The sequence below is a fragment of the Engystomops pustulosus genome, chromosome 3 (genome assembly GCF_040894005.1).
Source record: "Engystomops pustulosus chromosome 3, aEngPut4.maternal, whole genome shotgun sequence".
Taxonomy (NCBI): domain Eukaryota; kingdom Metazoa; phylum Chordata; class Amphibia; order Anura; family Leptodactylidae; genus Engystomops; species Engystomops pustulosus.
This window is the reverse complement of record NC_092413.1, coordinates 9,569,058-9,587,590: the sequence shown is the minus strand read 5'-3', so window position 1 is coordinate 9,587,590 and position 18,533 is coordinate 9,569,058. Positions and strand designations below refer to the sequence as shown.

Below are 18,533 nucleotides of genomic sequence, written 5' to 3'. Positions count from 1 at the left end.
GGAAGGAGCTGCCGCTAATGGCAGCCGCGACTCGTGGCCATTAAGTAAAGCGGCGTCCTGATGGCGGACGCAGACTCGCGTTCCCATGTTAATGTGACAGTGATGGCCGCTGTCATCGTGTTTGCTGATAACAATGGCCGTCGCTTTATAATCGGCAGCGGTGACAGCGCTATTATCTCTGTTTGTTTTAATCTGGACGCGGACGCCGTTTGTCGGAGGACTTAATGATAGACTCGGGACGTCGCGCCAATTAGTTCTTCAGAGTAAAGGATGAAGTGGACGCAACGCGATCCTGCAGGGAAACGTCTCCGCGCTCTTATTTCTTTCTATTTTACTTTTATCTTCATTTTAGGAGGTTAGGTTTTCTTATTTTCACATTTTCACCCTAATTAGCCCTGCTAAGTTCCCCAGCAGATGATGGTGCCCCCTACCCCCCCCCCCGGACCCATTGGATTAGGAGGCTCTGGCATGAACTGCGGTACACCGGCGCGGCGTAGGACGGTGCTGCCCGACATAGAATTGTGCAGCAGGACAATAGAGGTGCGGGGTAATAGAGGTTCAGGACAACAGGGGTCAGGACAAAAGAGGCGCAGGTTAATAGAGGCGCAGAGTAATAGAGATGCGGGGTAATAGAGGGGCAGTACAATAGAGGGGCAGTACAATAGAGGGGCAGTACAATAGAGGAGCAGGACAATAGAGGCGCAGGGTAATAGAGGTTCAGGATAATAGAGGCACAGGACAATAGAGGCGCAGGGTAATAGAGGCGCAGGGTAATAGAGGTGCAGGGTAATAGAGGCGCAGAGTAATAGAGATGCGGGGTAATAGAGGGGCAGGACAATAGAGGCGCAGGACAATAGAGGCGCAGGTCAATAGAGGCGCAGGTCAATAGAGGCGCAGGTCAATAGAGGCGCAGGTCAATAGAGGCGCAGGATAATAGAGGTGCAGGATAATAGAGGCGCAGAATAATAGAGGTGCAGGACAATAGAGGCGCAGGGTAATAGAGGCGCAGGACAATAGAGGCGCAGAGTACTAGAGGTGCAGAGTAATAGAGGTGCAGGACAATAGAGGTGCAGAGTAATAGAGGTGCAGGACAATAGAGGCGCAGGGTAATAGAGGCGCAGGACAATAGAGGTGCAGAGTAATAGAGGCGCAGGGTAATAGAGGCGCAGGGTAATAGAGGCGCAGGACAATAGAGATGCGGGGTAATAGAGGTGCAGGACAATAGAGGTGCAGAGTAATAGAGGTGCAGGACAATAGAGGCGCAGGACAATAGAGGTGCAGAGTAATAGAGGTGCAGAGTAATAGAGGCGCAGGGTAATAGAGGTGCAGGACAATAGAGGCGCAGGGTAATAGAGGTGCAGGACAATAGAGGCGCAGAGTAATAGAGGCGCAGGGTAATAGAGGCGCAGGTCAATAGAGGCGCAGGACAATAGAGGCGCAGGACAATAGAGGCACAGGACAATAGAGGCGCAGGACAATAGAGGCGCAGGACAATAGAGGTGCAGAGTAATAGAGGTGCAGAGTAATAGAGGCGCAGGGTAATAGAGGTGCAGGACAATAGAGGCGCAGGTCAATAGAGGCGCAGGTCAATAGAGGCGCGGGTCAATAGAGGCGCAGTACAATAGAGGCGCAGTACAATAGAGGCGCAGGACAATAGAGGCGCAGGACAATAGAGGCACAGGACAATAGAGGCACAGGACAATAGAGGCGCAGTACAATAGAGGCACAGGACAATAGAGGCACAGGACAATAGAGGCGCAGGACAATAGAATTTTATTTTAATTGGTGAGATATTTATGTAAAATCGGAAATCATTCTATCCATTCATTACTCCGCAGCTTTTTGCACTTTCTGGCATCAGTATCGGAAGAGGTGGATGGAAAAGTGTCATGAGACTGCTGCAGGTCCTTCCATAGAGGAGAAGGGAGTGACTGGGTGACACCTATGTGTATCATGTTATTATCCTCAGAAGCAAACCAATAAAGCTGTCATAGCCTCACCCTCCCTTATAGGGGTTCTCCCACAATAGACCCTGATTTCCCATACACAGGATCGGGGTGACACCTCCAGGACATTGTGTTACATGAGGATTTTATTGTTATGCATCACATTGTTATCTTGCAGGAGGTTGTAGTCGGGGTCTATAGATACTCTGTCTGCGCTTACGCTATTGGGAGCCTTTATCGAGAGGTGGAAATGTTGCACTATCCCCACTGTAGCAAATATAGCAACAGTATATAGTAGAGTAAGAGTAGCCACTATAATCACAGTTTCTCACAGTAGTACATAGAGTTACAGTGCCCCACAGAAGCCATTATATTTATAGTGCCCTCACTGTAGCCTATAAAGCAATGGTATATAGTACTCAATATAGTGCCCTTCAGTAGCCAATATAGCCACACTGTTCCAACAGTAGCCAGTATAGTCACAGAGCCTCAGAGTAATAAATATTGTTATAGTTAATTAGGGTTATAGTGCACCCATAGTGGCCAATATAGTTACAGTACTCTCACTGTAGAAAATATGGCAACAATATAGAGTAGCCAATGTTATCACAGTGCCCACAGTAGTCAATATAGTCACAGTGTCTTGACAGTAGCTAATACTGGCACAGTGCCCCACAGTAGTCAATATAGTCACACTACCCCACAGTAGGGAATATAGGCACAGTGTCCTCACTGTAACTAAAATAGCTATTGTATTTAGTACCCAATATAGTCACAGTGCTCCACAGCAGTTACTATAGGCACAGTGTCCCAACAGTAGCCAATATAATCACAGTGTCCCACAGTTGCCAGTATAGTTATAACACCCCAAGGCAGTTTAGTCACAGTGCATGCCCCATAGTAGTCACGAATCACAGTTCTCACAGTAGCCAATATCGTTACACTGACAGTAAATATAGTCACATTGCCCCCACAGTAGCCAATATAATCACACTGCCCCATAGTAGCCAATATAGTCACACTGCCCCACAATAGGGAATATAGGCACAGTGTCCTCACTGTAACTAAAATAGCTATTGTATATAGAACCCAATATAGTAACAGTGCTCCACAGTAGTTGCTATAGGCACAGTGTCCCAACAGTAGCCAATATAGTCACAGTGTTCCACAGTTGCCAGTATAGTTATAACACCCCAAAGCAGTTTAGTCACAGTGCAGGCCCCATCACAGTTCCCACAGTAGCCAATATAGTTACATTGACAATAAATATAGTCACAGTGCCCCCACAGTAGTCAATGAGGCTCATTTACTAAGAGCGTTTCCCGATGATTTCCGTTTTGCGCCAAACTGCCTGGGTTTTTGGCACACGCGATCGGATTTTGGTGCATCGGCACGCGACAGATATGGGGGGGGGCGTGGCTGTCAGACAACCCAACGGATTCGGACAACACATGCAAGATTTAACATTTAGAATTGTATTGCAAGACACGCACTTACAAGCACCGAGAAGAAGAAGGTGAACTCCGGCGGACCTCAGCGGGGAAGCAACGGATGAAGGAAGTCGGACGCACGATCTTCATGAATCAGGTGAGTAAATTTGCCCCACTGTATTTAAAGTACCCCACAGTATCCAGCTCAGTTCTCCCCCCACAGTAACCAACAGTCATAGTGCACCACAGCATTCAATATAGTTACAGTACCCCCACTGTATGCAGTAGTCACAGTGCCCACAGTAGCCAAAAAGAACTCACCTCTCCTCGGCTGGTGCTTTATCTCTGGGGGGTGGGGGGGCAATATCAATGATGCAGTGGCATCCACTTGTGCAGGGTCACCAGCATCACACATAAAAGTGTATGACCTGTGAAGCCTGTGACCCGATGGAGGTAGACCAGATAATACAATGGCACGGCTGTACAGGTGGCTATCTCACAGGTCATAAGTATTCAGTGACCTATGAGATTGTGAAGACCGAACCTTCACCTAGAAGAACCCAGAAGTGGCAAAACACAAGGTCAGGCAGGGATTGGAATTGTGCGGAGGTCTTGGAATTTGTACATGGAGACTTTGAATATCCTTTGTACCAGGTACTGATCCAATTGCACAGATGATGGATGAGAGTGCGGGGGTCCCGGTGCATGGAATCAGGTCTGATAATATATACACATAGTGAGGTGTCCTGAATTACCTTCTACTCCTCAACCTGAACCACCTGTATCCTGGAATTTTTAAGGATTGAGCTTGGACCCACTTGTGACTTCTCTGTGTATTCTGCAGGGGGTTCTAAAGCCGCTCCAATTCTATCATAACATCTCGGGGATATAGGAGTGAAAATGTATCAGACGTTTATGGGAAATTCATTACATACATTGGGGGTAATTTACTAAGGGCCAGATTCGCATTTTCCCGACGTGTTACCCGAATATTTCCGATTTGTGCCGATTTTCCCTGTATTGCCCCGGGATTTTGGCGCAGGCGATCGGATTGTGGCGCATCGGTGCTGGCATGCATGCGACGGAAATCGGGGGCGTGGCCGAACGAAAACCCGACGGATTCGGAAAAAACGCCGCATTTAAAACAAAAAAATCTGTTGCGGAGCTTGTACTTACCTTCACTCAGCCCGGCTCGGTGAACTTGAGTGCGTTCCAATGCTTTTCAGTGCAGCAGCGCCACCTGGTGGACGGCGGAGGAACTGCCTTAATGAATCCCGGCCGGACCCGAATCCACCACAGAGAACGCCCCGCTAGATCGCGAATGGAACGAGTAAGTAAATCTGCCCCAATGTATTCATATTTATCTTCTTTCCTTCCTTCATTCTGGGTTTATACTCACATCATCTCAGTTTTGGGCCAAACTTGAGCCAGTTCTTAGTTTCTATTATCCGAAAGTCAAGGCCCCAGGGCTGTAACTCGAGCGAATCTGCTCTAACTTGTCCCGTCAGATTCATCTCATAGCGGGTGCTGTGTACATATATTACATGTAGACCCCCCCCTCCCGTATATAACTGGTGGCGACTTCTAGAGAACTGTCAAAGGACTGTAGGTGACGAGAACAGAACAGTAAGTCGTCTTCTGTGCTGAGAAATAATCATTTACCTATATATAAATATTTATACATTGTATTTTTATGTTTCCTATTTCTTCCTCTTATTTATTTTACTATTGTTATTAAATATTTGATTGTGATTTTTTTTAAATTATTATTAATATTTATTATTTTGCATTCCATAGAATTATCTCTTACTGTAATGTTATTCACACGGTGACAGTGGATTGTCTTGTCACAATGTCAAAAAATAGAGAATTGTAGCAACTTAAAGGGGTCGTCCACTTTCAGCCAATATTGTTTGTGTAATGAAAAGTTATCTAATTGTCCGATATACTTTCTGTATCAATTCTTCACGGTTTTCTAGATCTCTGCTTGCTGTCATTCTATAGAAAGCTTCTATGTTTGCTTCCAGTGGATAGAAATCTGTCCATGGTCATGTGATGTCACACAGTTGCACAAGCCGGCAGTATCACAGGGAGATAACAGAGCCGTGTGTTATAATGAGCAGTGCACCTGTCTGACATCACATGATAAGGAATATAACGAGCCGTGCACCTGTGTGACATCACATGACCAGGGATATAACAAGCCGTGCACCTGTGTGACATCACATGACCAGGGATATAACGAGCCGTGCACCTGTGTGACATCACATGACCAGGGATATAATGAGCCGTGCACCTGTGTGACATCACATGATAAGGAATATAACAAGCCGTGCACCTGTGTGACATCACATGACCAGGGATATAACGAGCCGTGCACCTGTGTGACATCACATGACCATGGTCAGATATCTATCCACTGTACGTAAACATAGAAACTTCCTATAGCAGGACAGCAAGCAGAGATCTTGAATACAGTGAGCAATTGATGCAGAAAATATACTGGAAAACTGTATAACTTTGCCTCACACAAACCATATAAAATTTTGGCTAAAAGTGGACAACCCCTCTAGGTTCCATTAGTGTTCTCATTTTTAAAAAATTTCTACGGATATTGTTTTATCGACTTATTTACTTTACTATTACTAGTCATTATTTTTACTATTATACTATGTAACTATTTTAGAACAATTTTTATTATTTCAATTAGTGTTTTATTATAATTCTTTTTATATTTCTTTTAATTGTATTCATTGTTCAGCCTCAATTATTAATTTGGTAAAGTTATTGTACCTTTGTTTGCTGGTAAAGTGATTGCTCTATCACAAAGTTGTGGTCGGTGACAGTCAATGGGGGTCATTTACTAAAGGCCCGATTCGCGTTTTCCCGACGTGTTACGCGAATATTTCCGATTTGCGCCGATTGTACCTGAATTGCCCCGGGATTATGGCGCACGCGATCGGATTGTGGCGCATCGGCGCCGGCATGCGCGCGACGGAAATCGGGGGGCGTGGCCGAACGAAAACCCGACGTATTCGGAAAAACGGCCGCATTTAAAAACCGAAAAAGTGTCGCTTGGGGAGCACTTACCTTCACTTGGTCCGAGGTAGTGAATTCCGGCGCGATGAGATGACTTTCAGCGCAGCAACGCCACCTGGTGGACGGCGGAAGAACTACATTCATAAATCCCGGCCGGACCCGAATGCAGAGCAGAGAACGCGCCGCTGGATCGCGACTGGACCGGGTAAGTAAATGTGCCCCTATGTGATCGCATCGGGGCTCAAGTTCGCTGATATTTTTAGCTATACAGGCAGTCCCCAGGTTACGTACAAGATAGGGTCCGGAGGTTTGTTCTTAAGTTGAATTTGTATGTAAGTTGAAACTGTATATTTTATCATTGTAGATCCAAACAAAAATTTTTTTTTTGCCCCGGTGACAATTGGATTTTCAAAATTTTTTCTGTAATGGGACCAAGGATTATCAATGAATCTTCATTACAGACACCTTACAGCTGATCATTGCAACCTAGGACTATAGTAACATCCAGAGAGGTCACCAGAGGTCACAGTGGGCAGAGGGGTCCGTCTGTAACTAGGGGGTGTCTGTAAGTTGGGTGTCCTTAAGTAGGGGACCGCCTGTATAAAGTCTGCTTGTCTGGGGACAAGCCTAATGACTTATTTTGTCCCAAAATGTTCCCTGTACCCCAAGACTTAACTATTTCATAACCAGAAAGTTTTACCCCAATTTCTCATAAGGGCAATTTCTCATTTTTTGAAACATGGGTGAGATTACCTGCAAATAATTTCTAATACGATCGATATATTAATATGTTTTCAGGACTTTAGACCTTTGTTTTATGCCATTGGATGATGGATATAATATTATATTATATATTTTGGAAAGTATTTTTGGAATTTTTAGCTTTTATTTATTCATTCTAATTGGGGGAAAAAAAAGATTTCGTTACAAAATTAAAATTGATTAACATTCCATGGTTGTAGCTTCTTGGCTTCCTCAATACGTGTCCTCACACTGCTGTGCTCTGAGCTTGCAGCACAAGTAGCCCCTCCCCCCTACACCAATGACCACCATAGTAATGCCAGATACATTGTAGCATCGCTTTGATTATGTCTTCCCTCTGTTTTCAGCGCGATCATGAGCCTCGTAAAAAGTGATATGTGTAAGGGATCTTACGTGCGCCCCAAGATGGGCACCGTGGAGCAACCCCGAAAATTTGCCAATCAGGACTATGAGATGTTAAGGGAATGGCACGTGAAGAAGAAAGTCTTATTCACAGATGAAACTTTCCCAGCGAACATGAACAGCATCGGATCCCGACTGAAGAAAGAGTTCAACACTCACCACATAGAATGGAAGAGACCGCGGGTTAGTATCATAGAGGGAAATCATAGAGAGTAACAAGACTACAATATAACAATATAACAATACATTGTAACAATGTATCTATGTACATTATTCTATAATTAGTCAGAATTATATGGGATAGCTCAGATGCTGCTGTATACTGTACAATCAGAGAGATCTGTGTATATTCAGTATGTGGTTTGCTCATGAGCTCCCCCTAGTGGTGCCACAAGCATTTTATGGATTTCACTTGTTTTTATATTGTTTGTACATCTGTCACATATAGTTCTAATCGTTTTTCTTTCTTGCAGGAAATATGCGAGGACCCACATTTCATTGTGGATGGAGTCAGCTTGTTTGACATCTTACAGAGTAAACTAGGTGAGGAGGATTTGAATCTTTTTTGAATCTTTGGGGTCCATTATTATTTTTACAGAAAGTAGGACTACTATTGATATGATATAATCCTGTGTGTTCTTAGTGGTGGCCCCTAGGACAGAGATATATTAATCTGTAGATGGATATTAGAGGACCTCGTGCACAGCCTTGTGTGGACAGGATGGACAACCTCATCTGTAATCATGTATTCTGCAGGTGACTGCTGGTTATTATCGGCTATTGCATCTTTAACCCTAAAACCTGGATTACTGGAGAAGATCATGCCCGTAAACCAGGGATACAGCAGATACTACGCCGGAATCTTCCACTTTAGAGTAAGGTCCAAAATATCTTTTGCCTCTCCTCTGCTCCTCTATATGTCTCTCCTCTGCTCCTCTTTATGTCTCTCCTCTGCTCCTCTATATGTCTCTCCTCTGCTCCTCCTTATGTCTCTCCTCTGCTCCTCTTTCTGTCTCTCCTCTGCTCCTCTTTGTCTTTCCTCCGCTCCTCTATATGCTTGTCTCTATATGCCTCTTTTCTGCTCCTCTTTATGTCTCTCCTCTGCTCTTCTATAAGCCTCTGCTTTGCTCCTCTATATGTCTCTCCCCCTCTTTATGTCTCTCCTCTGCTCCTCTCTATGTCTCCTCTGCTCCTGTTTATGACTGTCCTCTGCTCCTCTTTATGTCTCTCCTCTGCTCCTCTTTATGTCTCTCCTCTGCTCCTCTATATGTCTCTCCTCTGCTCCTCTTTATGTCTCTCCTCTGCTCTTCTATATGTCTCTCCTCTGCTCCTCTATATGTCTCTCCTCTGCTCCTCTATATTTCTCTCCTCTGCTCCTCTTTAAGACTCTCTTCTACTCCTCTTTATGTCTCTCCTCTGCTCCTCTATATGTCTCTCCTCTGCTCCTCTTTATGTCTCTCCTCTGCTTCTCTATATGTCTCTCCTCTGCTGCTCTTTATGTCTCTCCTCTGCTCCTCTATATGTCTCTCCTTTGCTCCTCTTTAAGACTCTCTTCTACTCCTCTTTATGTCTCTCCTCTGCTCCTCTATATGTCTCTCCTCTGCTCCTCTTTATGTCTCTCCTCTGCTCCTCTATATGTCTCTCCTTTGCTCCTCTTTAAGACTCTCTTCTACTCCTCTTTATGTCTCTCCTCTGCTCCTCTATATGCCTCTCCTCTGCTCCTCTATATGTCTCTCCTCTGCTCCTCTTTATGTCTCTCCTCTGCTCCTCTATATGTCTCTCCTCTGCTCCTCTTTATGTCTCTCCTCTGCTCCTCTATATGTCTCTCCTTTGCTCCTCTTTAAGACTCTCTTCTACTCCTCTTTATGTCTCTCCTCTGCTCCTCTTTATGTCTCTCCTCTGCTCCTCTTTATGTCTCTCCTCTGCTCCTCTATATGTCTCTCCTCTGCTCCTCTTTCTGTCTCTCCTCTGCTCCTCTATATGTCTCTCCTCTGCTCCTCTATATGTCTCTCCTCTGCTCCTCTTTCTGTCTCTCCTCTGCTCCTCTTTATGTCTCTCCTCTGCTCCTCTTTATGTCTCTCCTCTGCTCCTCTTTATGTCTCTCCTCTGCTCCTCTTTCTGTCTCTCCTCTGCTCCTCTTTATGTCTCTCCTCTGCTCCTCTATATGTCTCTCCTCTGCTCCTCTTTATGTCTCTCCTCTGCTCCTCTATATGTCTCTCCTCTGCTCCTCTTTCTGTCTCTCCTCTGCTCCTCTTTATGTCTCTCCTCTGCTCCTCTATATGCCTCTCCTCTGCTCCTCTTTATGTCTCTCCTCTGCTCCTCTATTTGCCTCTCCTCTGCTCCTCTTTCTGTCTCTTCTCTGCTCCTCTTTCTGTCTCTCCTCTGCTCCTCTATATGTCTCTCCTCTGCTCCTCTTTCTGTCTCTCCTCTGCTCCTCTTTACGTCTCTCCTCTGCTCCTCTATACGTCTCTCCTCTGCTCCTCTATATGTCTCTCCTCTGCTCCTCTTTCTGTCTCTCCTCTGCTCCTCTTTATGTCTCTCCTCTGCTCCTCTATATGTCTCTCCTCTGTTCCTCTATATGTCTCTCCTCTGCTCCTCTTTATGTCTCTCCTCTGCTCCTCTTTCTGTCTCTCCTCTGCTCCTCTTTATGTCTCTCCTCTGCTCCTCTATATGCCTCTCCTCTGCTCCTCTTTCTGTCTCTCCTCTGCTCCTCTTTATGTCTCTCCTCTGCTCCTCTATATGTCTCTCCTCTGCTCCTCTTTATGTCTCTCCTCTGCTCCTCTATATGTCTCTCCTCTGCTCCTCTTTCTGTCTCTCCTCTGCTCCTCTTTATGTCTCTCCTCTGCTCCTCTATATGTCTCTCCTCTGCTCCTCTTTCTGTCTCTCCTCTGCTCCTCTTTACGTCTTTCCTCTGCTCCTCTATATGTCTCTCCTCTGCTCCTCTTTCTGTCTCTCCTCTGCTCCTCTATATGTCTCTCCTCTGCTCCTCTATATGTCTCTCCTCTGCTCCTCTATATGTCTCTCCTCTGCTCCTCTATATGTCTCTCCTCTGCTCCTCTTTATGTCTCTCCTCTGCTCCTCTATATGTTTCTCCTCTGCTCCTCTTTCTGTCTCTCCTCTGCTCCTCTTTCTGTCTCTCCTCTTTCTGTCTCTCCTCTGCTCCTCTATATGTCTCTCCTCTGCTCCTCTTTATGTCTCTCCTCTGCTCCTCTATATGTCTCTCCTCTGCTCCTCTTTATGTCTCTCCTCTGCTCCTCTATATGCCTCTCCTCTGCTCCTCTTTCTGTCTCTCCTCTGCTCCTCTTTACGTCTTTCCTCTGCTCCTCTATATGTCTCTCCTCTGCTCCTCTTTCTGTCTCTCCTCTGCTCCTCTTTCTGTCTCTCCTCTGCTCCTCTTTACGTCTTTCCTCTGCTCCTCTATATGTCTCTCCTCTGCTCCTCTTTCTGTCTCTCCTCTGCTCCTCTATATGTCTCCCCTCTACTCCTCTTTATGTCTTTCCTCTGCTCCTCTATATGTCTCTCCTCTGCTCCTCTATATGTCTCTCCTCTGCTCCTCTATATGTCTCTCCTCTGCTCCTCTTTATATCTCTCCTCTGCTCCTCTATATGTTTCTCCTCTGCTCCTCTTTCTGTCTCTCCTCTGCTCCTCTTTATGTCTCTCCTCTGCTCCTCTTTCTGTCTCTCCTCTTTCTGTCTCTCCTCTGCTCCTCTATATGTCTCTCCTCTGCTCCTCTTTATGTCTCTCCTCTGCTCCTCTATATGTCTCTCCTCTGCTCCTCTTTATGTCTCTCCTCTGCTCCTCTATATGCCTCTCCCCTGCTCCTCTTTCTGTCTCTCCTCTGCTCCTCTTTATGTCTTTCCTCTGCTCCTCTATATGTCTCTCCTCTGCTCCTCTTTCTGTCTCTCCTCTGCTCCTCTATATGTCTCTCCTCTGCTCCTCTTTCTGTCTCTCCTCTGCTCATCTATATGCCTCTACTCTGCTCCTCTATATGTCTCTCCTCTGCTCCTCTATATGTCTCTCCTCTGCTCCTCTTTCTGTCTCTCCTCTGCTCCTCTATATGTCTCTCCTCTGCTCCTCTTTATGTCTCTCCTCTGCTCCTCTATATGTCTCTCCTCTGCTCCTCTTTCTGTCTCTCCTCTGCTCCTTTATATGCCTCTCCTCTGCTCCTCTATATGTCTCTCCTCTGCTCCTTTTTCTGTCTCTCCTCTGCTCCTCTATATGTCTCTCCTCTGCTCCTCTTTATGTCTCTCCTCTGCTCCTCTATATGTCTCTCCTCTGCTCCTCTATATGTCTCTCCTCTGCTCCGCTTTCTGTCTCTCCTCTGCTCCTCTATATGTCTCTCCTCTACTACTCTTTATGTCTCTCCTCTGCTCCTCTATATGTCTCTCCTCTGCTCCTCTATATGTCTCTCCTCTGCTCCTCTATATGTCTCTCCTCTGCTCCTCTTTATGTCTCTCCTCTGCTCCTCTATATGTTTCTCCTCTGCTCCTCTTTCTGTCTCTCCTCTGCTCCTCTTTATGTCTCTCCTCTGCTCCTCTTTCTGTCTCTCCTCTGCTCCTCTTTATGTCTCTCCTCTGCTCCTCTATATGTCTCTCCTCTGCTTCTCTTTATGTCTCTCCTCTGCTCCTCTTTACGTCTCTCCTCTGCTCCTCTTTCTGTCTCTCCTCTGCTCCCCTATATGTCTCTCCTCTGCTCCTCTGTATGCCTCTCCTCTGCTCCTCTATATGTCTCTCCTCTGCTCCTCTTTATGTCTCTCCTCTGCTCCTCTATATGTCTCTCCGCTGCTCCTCTATATGTCTCTCCTCTGCTCCTCTATATGTCTCTCCTCTGCTCCTCTTTCTGTCTCTCCTCTGCTCCTCTATATGTCTCTCCTCTGCTCCTCTTTATGTCTCTCCTCTGCTCCTCTATATGTCTCTCCTCTGCTCCTCTTTACGTCTCTCCTCTGCTCCTCTATATGTCTCTCCTCTGCTCCTCTTTATGTCTCTCCTCTGCTCCTCTATATGTCTTTCCTCTGCTCCTCTTTATGTCTCTCCTCTGCTCCTCTTTATGTCTCTCCTCTGCTCCTCTATATGTCTCTCCTCTGCTCCTCTTTATGTCTCTCCTCTGCTCCTCTCTATGTCTCCTCTGCTCCTGTTTATGACTGTCCTCTGCTCCTCTATATGTCTCTCCTCTGCTCCTCTTTAAGACTCTCTTCTATTCCTCTTTATGTCTCTCCTCTGCTCCTTTATATGTCTCTCCTCTGCTCCTCTATATGTCTCTCCTCTGCTCCTCTATATGTCTCTCCTCTGCTCCTCTTTATGTCTCTCCGCTGCTCCTCTATATGTCTCTCCTCTGCTCCTCTTTATGTCTCTCCTCTGCTTTTCTATATGTCTCTCCTCTGCTCCTCTTTAAGACTCTCTTCTACTCCTCTTAATGTCCCTCCTCTGCTCCTCTATATGTCTCTCCTCTGCTCCTCTTTATGTCTCTCCTCTGCTCCTCTATATGTCTCTCCTCTGCTCCTCTTTATGTCTCTCCTCTGCTCCTCTATATGTCTCTCCTCTGCTCCTCTATATGTCTCTCCTCTTCTCCTCTATATGTCTCTCCTCTGCTCCTCTATATGTCTCTCCTCTGCTCCTCTATATGTCTCTCCTCTGCTCCTCTATATGCCTCTCCTCTGCTCCTCTATATGCCTCTCCTCTGCTCCTCTATATGTCTCTCCTCTGCTCCTCTATATGCCTCTCCTCTGCTCCTCTATATGTCTCTCCTCTGCTCCTCTATATGTCTCTCCTCTGCTCCTCTTTCTGTCTCTCCTCTGCTCCTCTTTCTGTCTCTCCTCTGCTCCTCTATATGTCTCTCCTCTGCTCCTCTTTCTGTCTCTCCTCTGCTCCTCTTTCTGTCTCTCCTCTGCTCCTCTTTATGTCTCTCCTCTGCTCCTCTATATGTCTCTCCTCTGCTCCTCTATATGTCTCTCCTCTGCTCCTCTATATGTCTCTCCTCTGCTCCTCTATATGCCTCTCCTCTGCTCCTCTATATGCCTCTCCTCTGCTCCTCTATATGTCTCTCCTCTGCTCCTCTATATGTCTCTCCTCTGCTCCTCTATATGCCTCTCCTCTGCTCCTCTATATGTCTCTCCTCTGCTCCTCTATATGTCTCTCCTCTGCTCCTCTTTCTGTCTCTCCTCTGCTCCTCTTTCTGTCTCTCCTCTGCTCCTCTTTCTGTCTCTCCTCTGCTCCTCTTTATGTCTCTCCTCTGCTCCTCTTTATGTCTCTCCTCTGCTCCTCTTTATGTCTCTCCTCTGCTCCTCTTTATGTCTCTCCTCTGCTCCTCTTTCTGTCTCTCCTCTGCTCCTCTATATGTCTCTCCTCTGCTCCTCTTTATGCCTCCCGTTCATGGCCTCACCTCTGTTGTCTTCTGCCTCTCCTCTTAGGAGACATCTCTTAGACATTTTTTTTGGTTTTCAGCTCTGGCACCTCGGCGAGTGGTTGGATATTGTGATAGATGACAAGCTGCCGTTCCTGGATGGGAAATACTTCTCTGTGAGGCCGTCCTGCAACAATGAATTTTGGCCTTGTCTTCTGGAGAAAGCTTATGCCAAGTAATCACAATTAATAATAATAATTCCTTTATGTATATAGGGCACACAGATTACGCAGCGCTGCACAGAGTTTGCTAAACCGGTCCTTGTCCCCAGTGGGGCTCACAATCTAATCAGCCTACCAGTATGTTTTTGGCGTGTGGGAGGAAACCCACGCAAACACGGAGAGAACATACAAACTCTTTGCAGATGTTGACCCTGGGACTTGAACCCAGGTCCCAGCGCTGCAAGGGTGTAATGCTAACCACTGAGCCACCGTGCCGCCCTATCAATCATCTTCTCCTTAACTTGTTTAGCTTGAAACTCAAAGTTTCCCATGAACCTTCCAATCAAAATCAATTGGATATTTAGGGAGACCCATCAAGTCTTGCAGATCGGTGGGTCCATGGAGGACTATCTTAATCTGATCTTGACCCCAATAATGTTATTATTCAATGCTCATTACGTTTTCTTGATCCATGATCTTTGGGAATCTGAAATGGATTCTTGTTGGGTATCTACAACGCAAAGCAAAGAGAGATCCAAAAAATCCTGGACTGCTTCCATCTGGTGGCTCCTTGAGGGTTCTTCTCATGGAAAAGTTAGATGTGATGAACTTCTGGATATTTTTGGTCTTTGGCATCTATCATAGATCCACCAAATATTCAAAAAGTTCAAAAATCTAATTATATATTTTTTTAAAATTAGGTTTCTGGGTTCGTATCAAAACTTACACTGGGGAGATCCTTCGGAAGCTTTCATAAATCTGACCGGTGGGCTGACCATGACCTTCGATCTGCAGAGCCCTGAGGCCCATACTTATTGGAACATGATAAATCTGGCGGGTCCGGAGACATTGATGGCCTGTATCAGTGGCAAGCAGGTAAGGGGCATAAGGGCAAATATCCGGGCGCTGCCCCTATAGTGACCCATGACCTCTATTGTGGGGGGGACCTAATGTATACGAAGCCCAACTCTAGTGTTGGGTCCCAAGTTTTCACAACTTAGCTAAAGAGTTTTAGAAGTTTTGAATCATTAAGCTCCCCCTAGTGGTCACTTTTGGCACCCAGAATTTTATCATGCAACATTTCCTGTATCGAAAAATAAAAATAAGTTCGATTTTGAAGCTCTAATCTCTATCAATTAATATTTCTTTAGCTCCAACTTTTCTTGTTTTCTTCTCTATTAAAGGACCCCACCCGGACGAATCAAAGTACAAGAACGGTAAGATCCATCGGGTGTTATTATACAGGATGTAATACTTGCTTTCCCCTGTGGAGGCGCTGCAGGAGAGTTGGACACCTCATACCAAATCCGTTCTTAGAATTAAGCTAATCCATCTAGATCTGAGATGTACAGGCAGTTACATACAAGATAGGGTCTGTAGGTTTGTTCTTAAGTTGAATTTGTATGTAAGTCGGAACTGTATATTTTATCATTGTAACCCCAGCCAGAACTTTTTTGGTCTCTGTGACAATTGGATTTTAAAAATGTTGGATTGTCATAAGAACCAGGAGTAACACTAAGGGGGTCATTTACTAAGGGCCCGAATCGCGTTTTACCGGTGGGTTACGCCAATTTTTCCGTTTTGCGCCGATTTTCCCTGTATTGCCCCGGGATTTTGCCGCACGTGATCGGATTGTGGCGCATCGGCGCCGGCATGCACGCAACAGAAATCGGGGGCGTGGCCTAACGAAAACCGACGGATTCAGAGAAACCGCCGCATTTAAAAAAAAAAAAGTGTCACTGGACACGCACTTACCTGCACCCAGCAACGGATCGTGAAGTCCGGCGGACTTCAGCGCAGCAGCGACACCTGGTGGACGTCGGAGGAACTGCCTTAGTGAATCGCCGGAAGACCCGAATCCAACGCAGAGAACGCGCCGCTGGATCGCGAATGGACCGGGTAAGTAAATCTGCCCCTAAAGCTTCATTACAGACACCTGTGATAACTGTTACAGCTGATCATTGTAGCCTAAGGCTAAAGTACAGTAAATTACCAATATCCAGAGGTCCGTTTGTAACTAGGGGTCGCATATAAGTCGAGTGTTCTTAAGTAGGGGACCGCCTGTAATTAAAGAGGTCCTCATACTAACAGAGACTGTCTGAAGCGGAGGACTCTTGTCATGTACTAATGATGTAACTATGTACCTTACAGAGGACCCACGCAGGCAACCAGAGGAGCGGTGACCTCAATAATGTACGTAGATAGCCTACCTATACAACATGAGGGGCTTATTAAGACCCCCATGGACCCTGGGCTGTAGGAATATTATGGCCCCTACAAGTCTGGAATCACTTCCTACATCTGGTACCAGAAGCTTTTTGGGGAACGGAGGACGAGTCCCTTTTGCTGCTTTCTATTTGCGTTTTCAGGACCTTTGTAGGACCTTCAAAGGTCCTGAAATGGCTCTTGCCTATTGAGAGCAGGAACTGATGTACGAGGATTTCATGGGTGAAGGTCCTTCTCAGTATAACATTTTGTAGATGGTTTGGGTGGCCATGGGCCCCCTAGAAGACTTGGCCCCCAGGCTATCGCCCCCCTATGTTATAATGGGCATGATCATAGTTTAAAGCTTCCGCAACCACAATGCAAAATGTAGCAGGGGCCCCTCCTCCTATTTATCATTTTTTGATGGCATTTAGTCCTGACGACACTCAAGGGCTAGGTTTTCCTTTGGCCCCTCACACTACAGAATATTGATCAAATTTGTTACATTCCAGGAATTCTTATGATCGGTCCGTCTTAGGGACAAGTCATCAATGGGGTCGTTAGGATGTTAGTAATATATAAACAACTGGACAGGAGGGTAATTATAAATCATAGGAGGGTCAGACTACACCGGGTTAGTTTGTAGTCTGTAACTATGGTGACAAATAAGAGAAACAATGTTGCTTAATTTATTCTGATAGTTTTTTTTTTATTTTTGCAGGGATTGTGTAACTTTTCTCTTTGGACCTTGTCTTTGATATTTTGTTGTATATGTGTGTTCCAGGGTCACCTAGAAGAGTTAGACAACGGCAACGAATCAGAGGACATCCAGAATGGACAGGTAGGTAACGTAGATGGACAGATGTCAGTGTATGAGGGATTGATGCCATAGATATAGGTGATAGTATCACAAACCTCTCCTGAAATACTCTGTGCTGCTTCCACTACGTAACTCAGATCCAGTGACTTTCCACTTGTCCCCGGTCACACACAGCCTCGATCTAATACCATAATGGTGCAGATTTACTTACCCGGTCCCGTTGCGATCCCGCGGTGCGTTGTCAGGTGAGGACTCAGGTCCGATTCACTAACATCGTGCGCCCGAGTTCCTGCAGGTGTCGCTGCTGCGCCGAGGTCCGCCGGAGTTCACCTTCTTCGTCCCGGTGCATGTGAGTGCGTGTTCTTGCGACACAAATTATTTTTTAAATTCCGCAGTTTATCCTAATCCGATGGGTTGTCCGACGGCCCGCCCCCCCCCCCATTTCTGTCGCATGCGCCAAAATCCGAACGCGTGTGCGCCAAAATCCCGGCGCAAAACGGAAATATTTGGGAAACCCGACGAAAGTGCGGCGTTCGGACCCTTAGTAAATGAGCCCCTATGTGTTCCTTTTCCTGAAATACTCTGTACTGCTGAAATACCCTACTCATCCCACATCACATGATTGTATAGCCTCTGCCTCCCACAACATCACCACATTCCTGCCCTTAGATCCCTTGTATATCCAATACTTGGTATATATTAACCCCTTACTAACCCATGTCTATTGATGAGTGGAGCCAAAGTTCAAGTTAGGGTTCGGCCGCCTGACCCGAACATATTGCCGGCCAATGGATGCCCCTAACTACTAGCCATGACTATGATAAGCCGGGGGGTGTGGCCACTCATAGCCATAGCTAGTTTTTAAGGTCATCACCATTTTGTCCCTTAGAAACAAGATAGTTGTCATTGGATACAACCGTTTACGGACATGGTGGTGTAAACATGTTGTTCACATTGGGGCAGATTTACTTACCCGGTCCATTCGCGATCCAGCGGCGCGTTCTCTGCGGTGGATTCGGGTCCAGCCGGGATTTATTAAGGCAGTTCCTCCGCCGTCCACCAGGTGGCGCTGCTGCGCTGGAGTTCACCGAGCCGGGCTGAGTGAAGGTAAGTGCAAGCTCCGGGACAGTTTTTTTTTTAAAAAAATGCGGCGTTTTTTCCGAATTCGTCGGGTTTTCGTTCGGCCACGCCCCCCGATTTCCGTCATGTGCATGCCAGCGCCGATGCACCACAATCCGATCTCGTGCGGCAAAATCCCGGGGCAATACAGGGAAAATCGGTGCAAATCGGAAATATTCGGGTAACACGTCGGGAAAACCCTAATCGGGCCCTTAGTAAATGACCCCCACTGTGTTTACACTCTTTATAT

The 18,533-nt window shown here is 46.2% G+C and overlaps 1 protein-coding gene across 1 annotated transcript in view; it reads left to right on the top strand.

The window, feature by feature from the left end:
• Positions 1–4,965: 4,965 nt before the first annotated feature.
• Positions 4,966–18,533, top strand: part of LOC140120938 (calpain-2 catalytic subunit-like) — a 37,312-nt gene continuing 23,744 nt past the window's right edge. Inside the window, exons 1-9 of the mRNA XM_072139982.1 lie at positions 4,966–5,002; positions 7,525–7,762; positions 8,053–8,122; positions 8,336–8,454; positions 14,020–14,153; positions 14,841–15,015; positions 15,324–15,356; positions 16,291–16,332; positions 17,129–17,185. Coding sequence (XP_071996083.1) covers positions 7,532–7,762; positions 8,053–8,122; positions 8,336–8,454; positions 14,020–14,153; positions 14,841–15,015; positions 15,324–15,356; positions 16,291–16,332; positions 17,129–17,185 — 861 coding nt within the window. The 5' untranslated portion in view covers positions 4,966–5,002; positions 7,525–7,531. The remainder of the gene's footprint in view (positions 5,003–7,524; positions 7,763–8,052; positions 8,123–8,335; positions 8,455–14,019; positions 14,154–14,840; positions 15,016–15,323; positions 15,357–16,290; positions 16,333–17,128; positions 17,186–18,533) is intronic.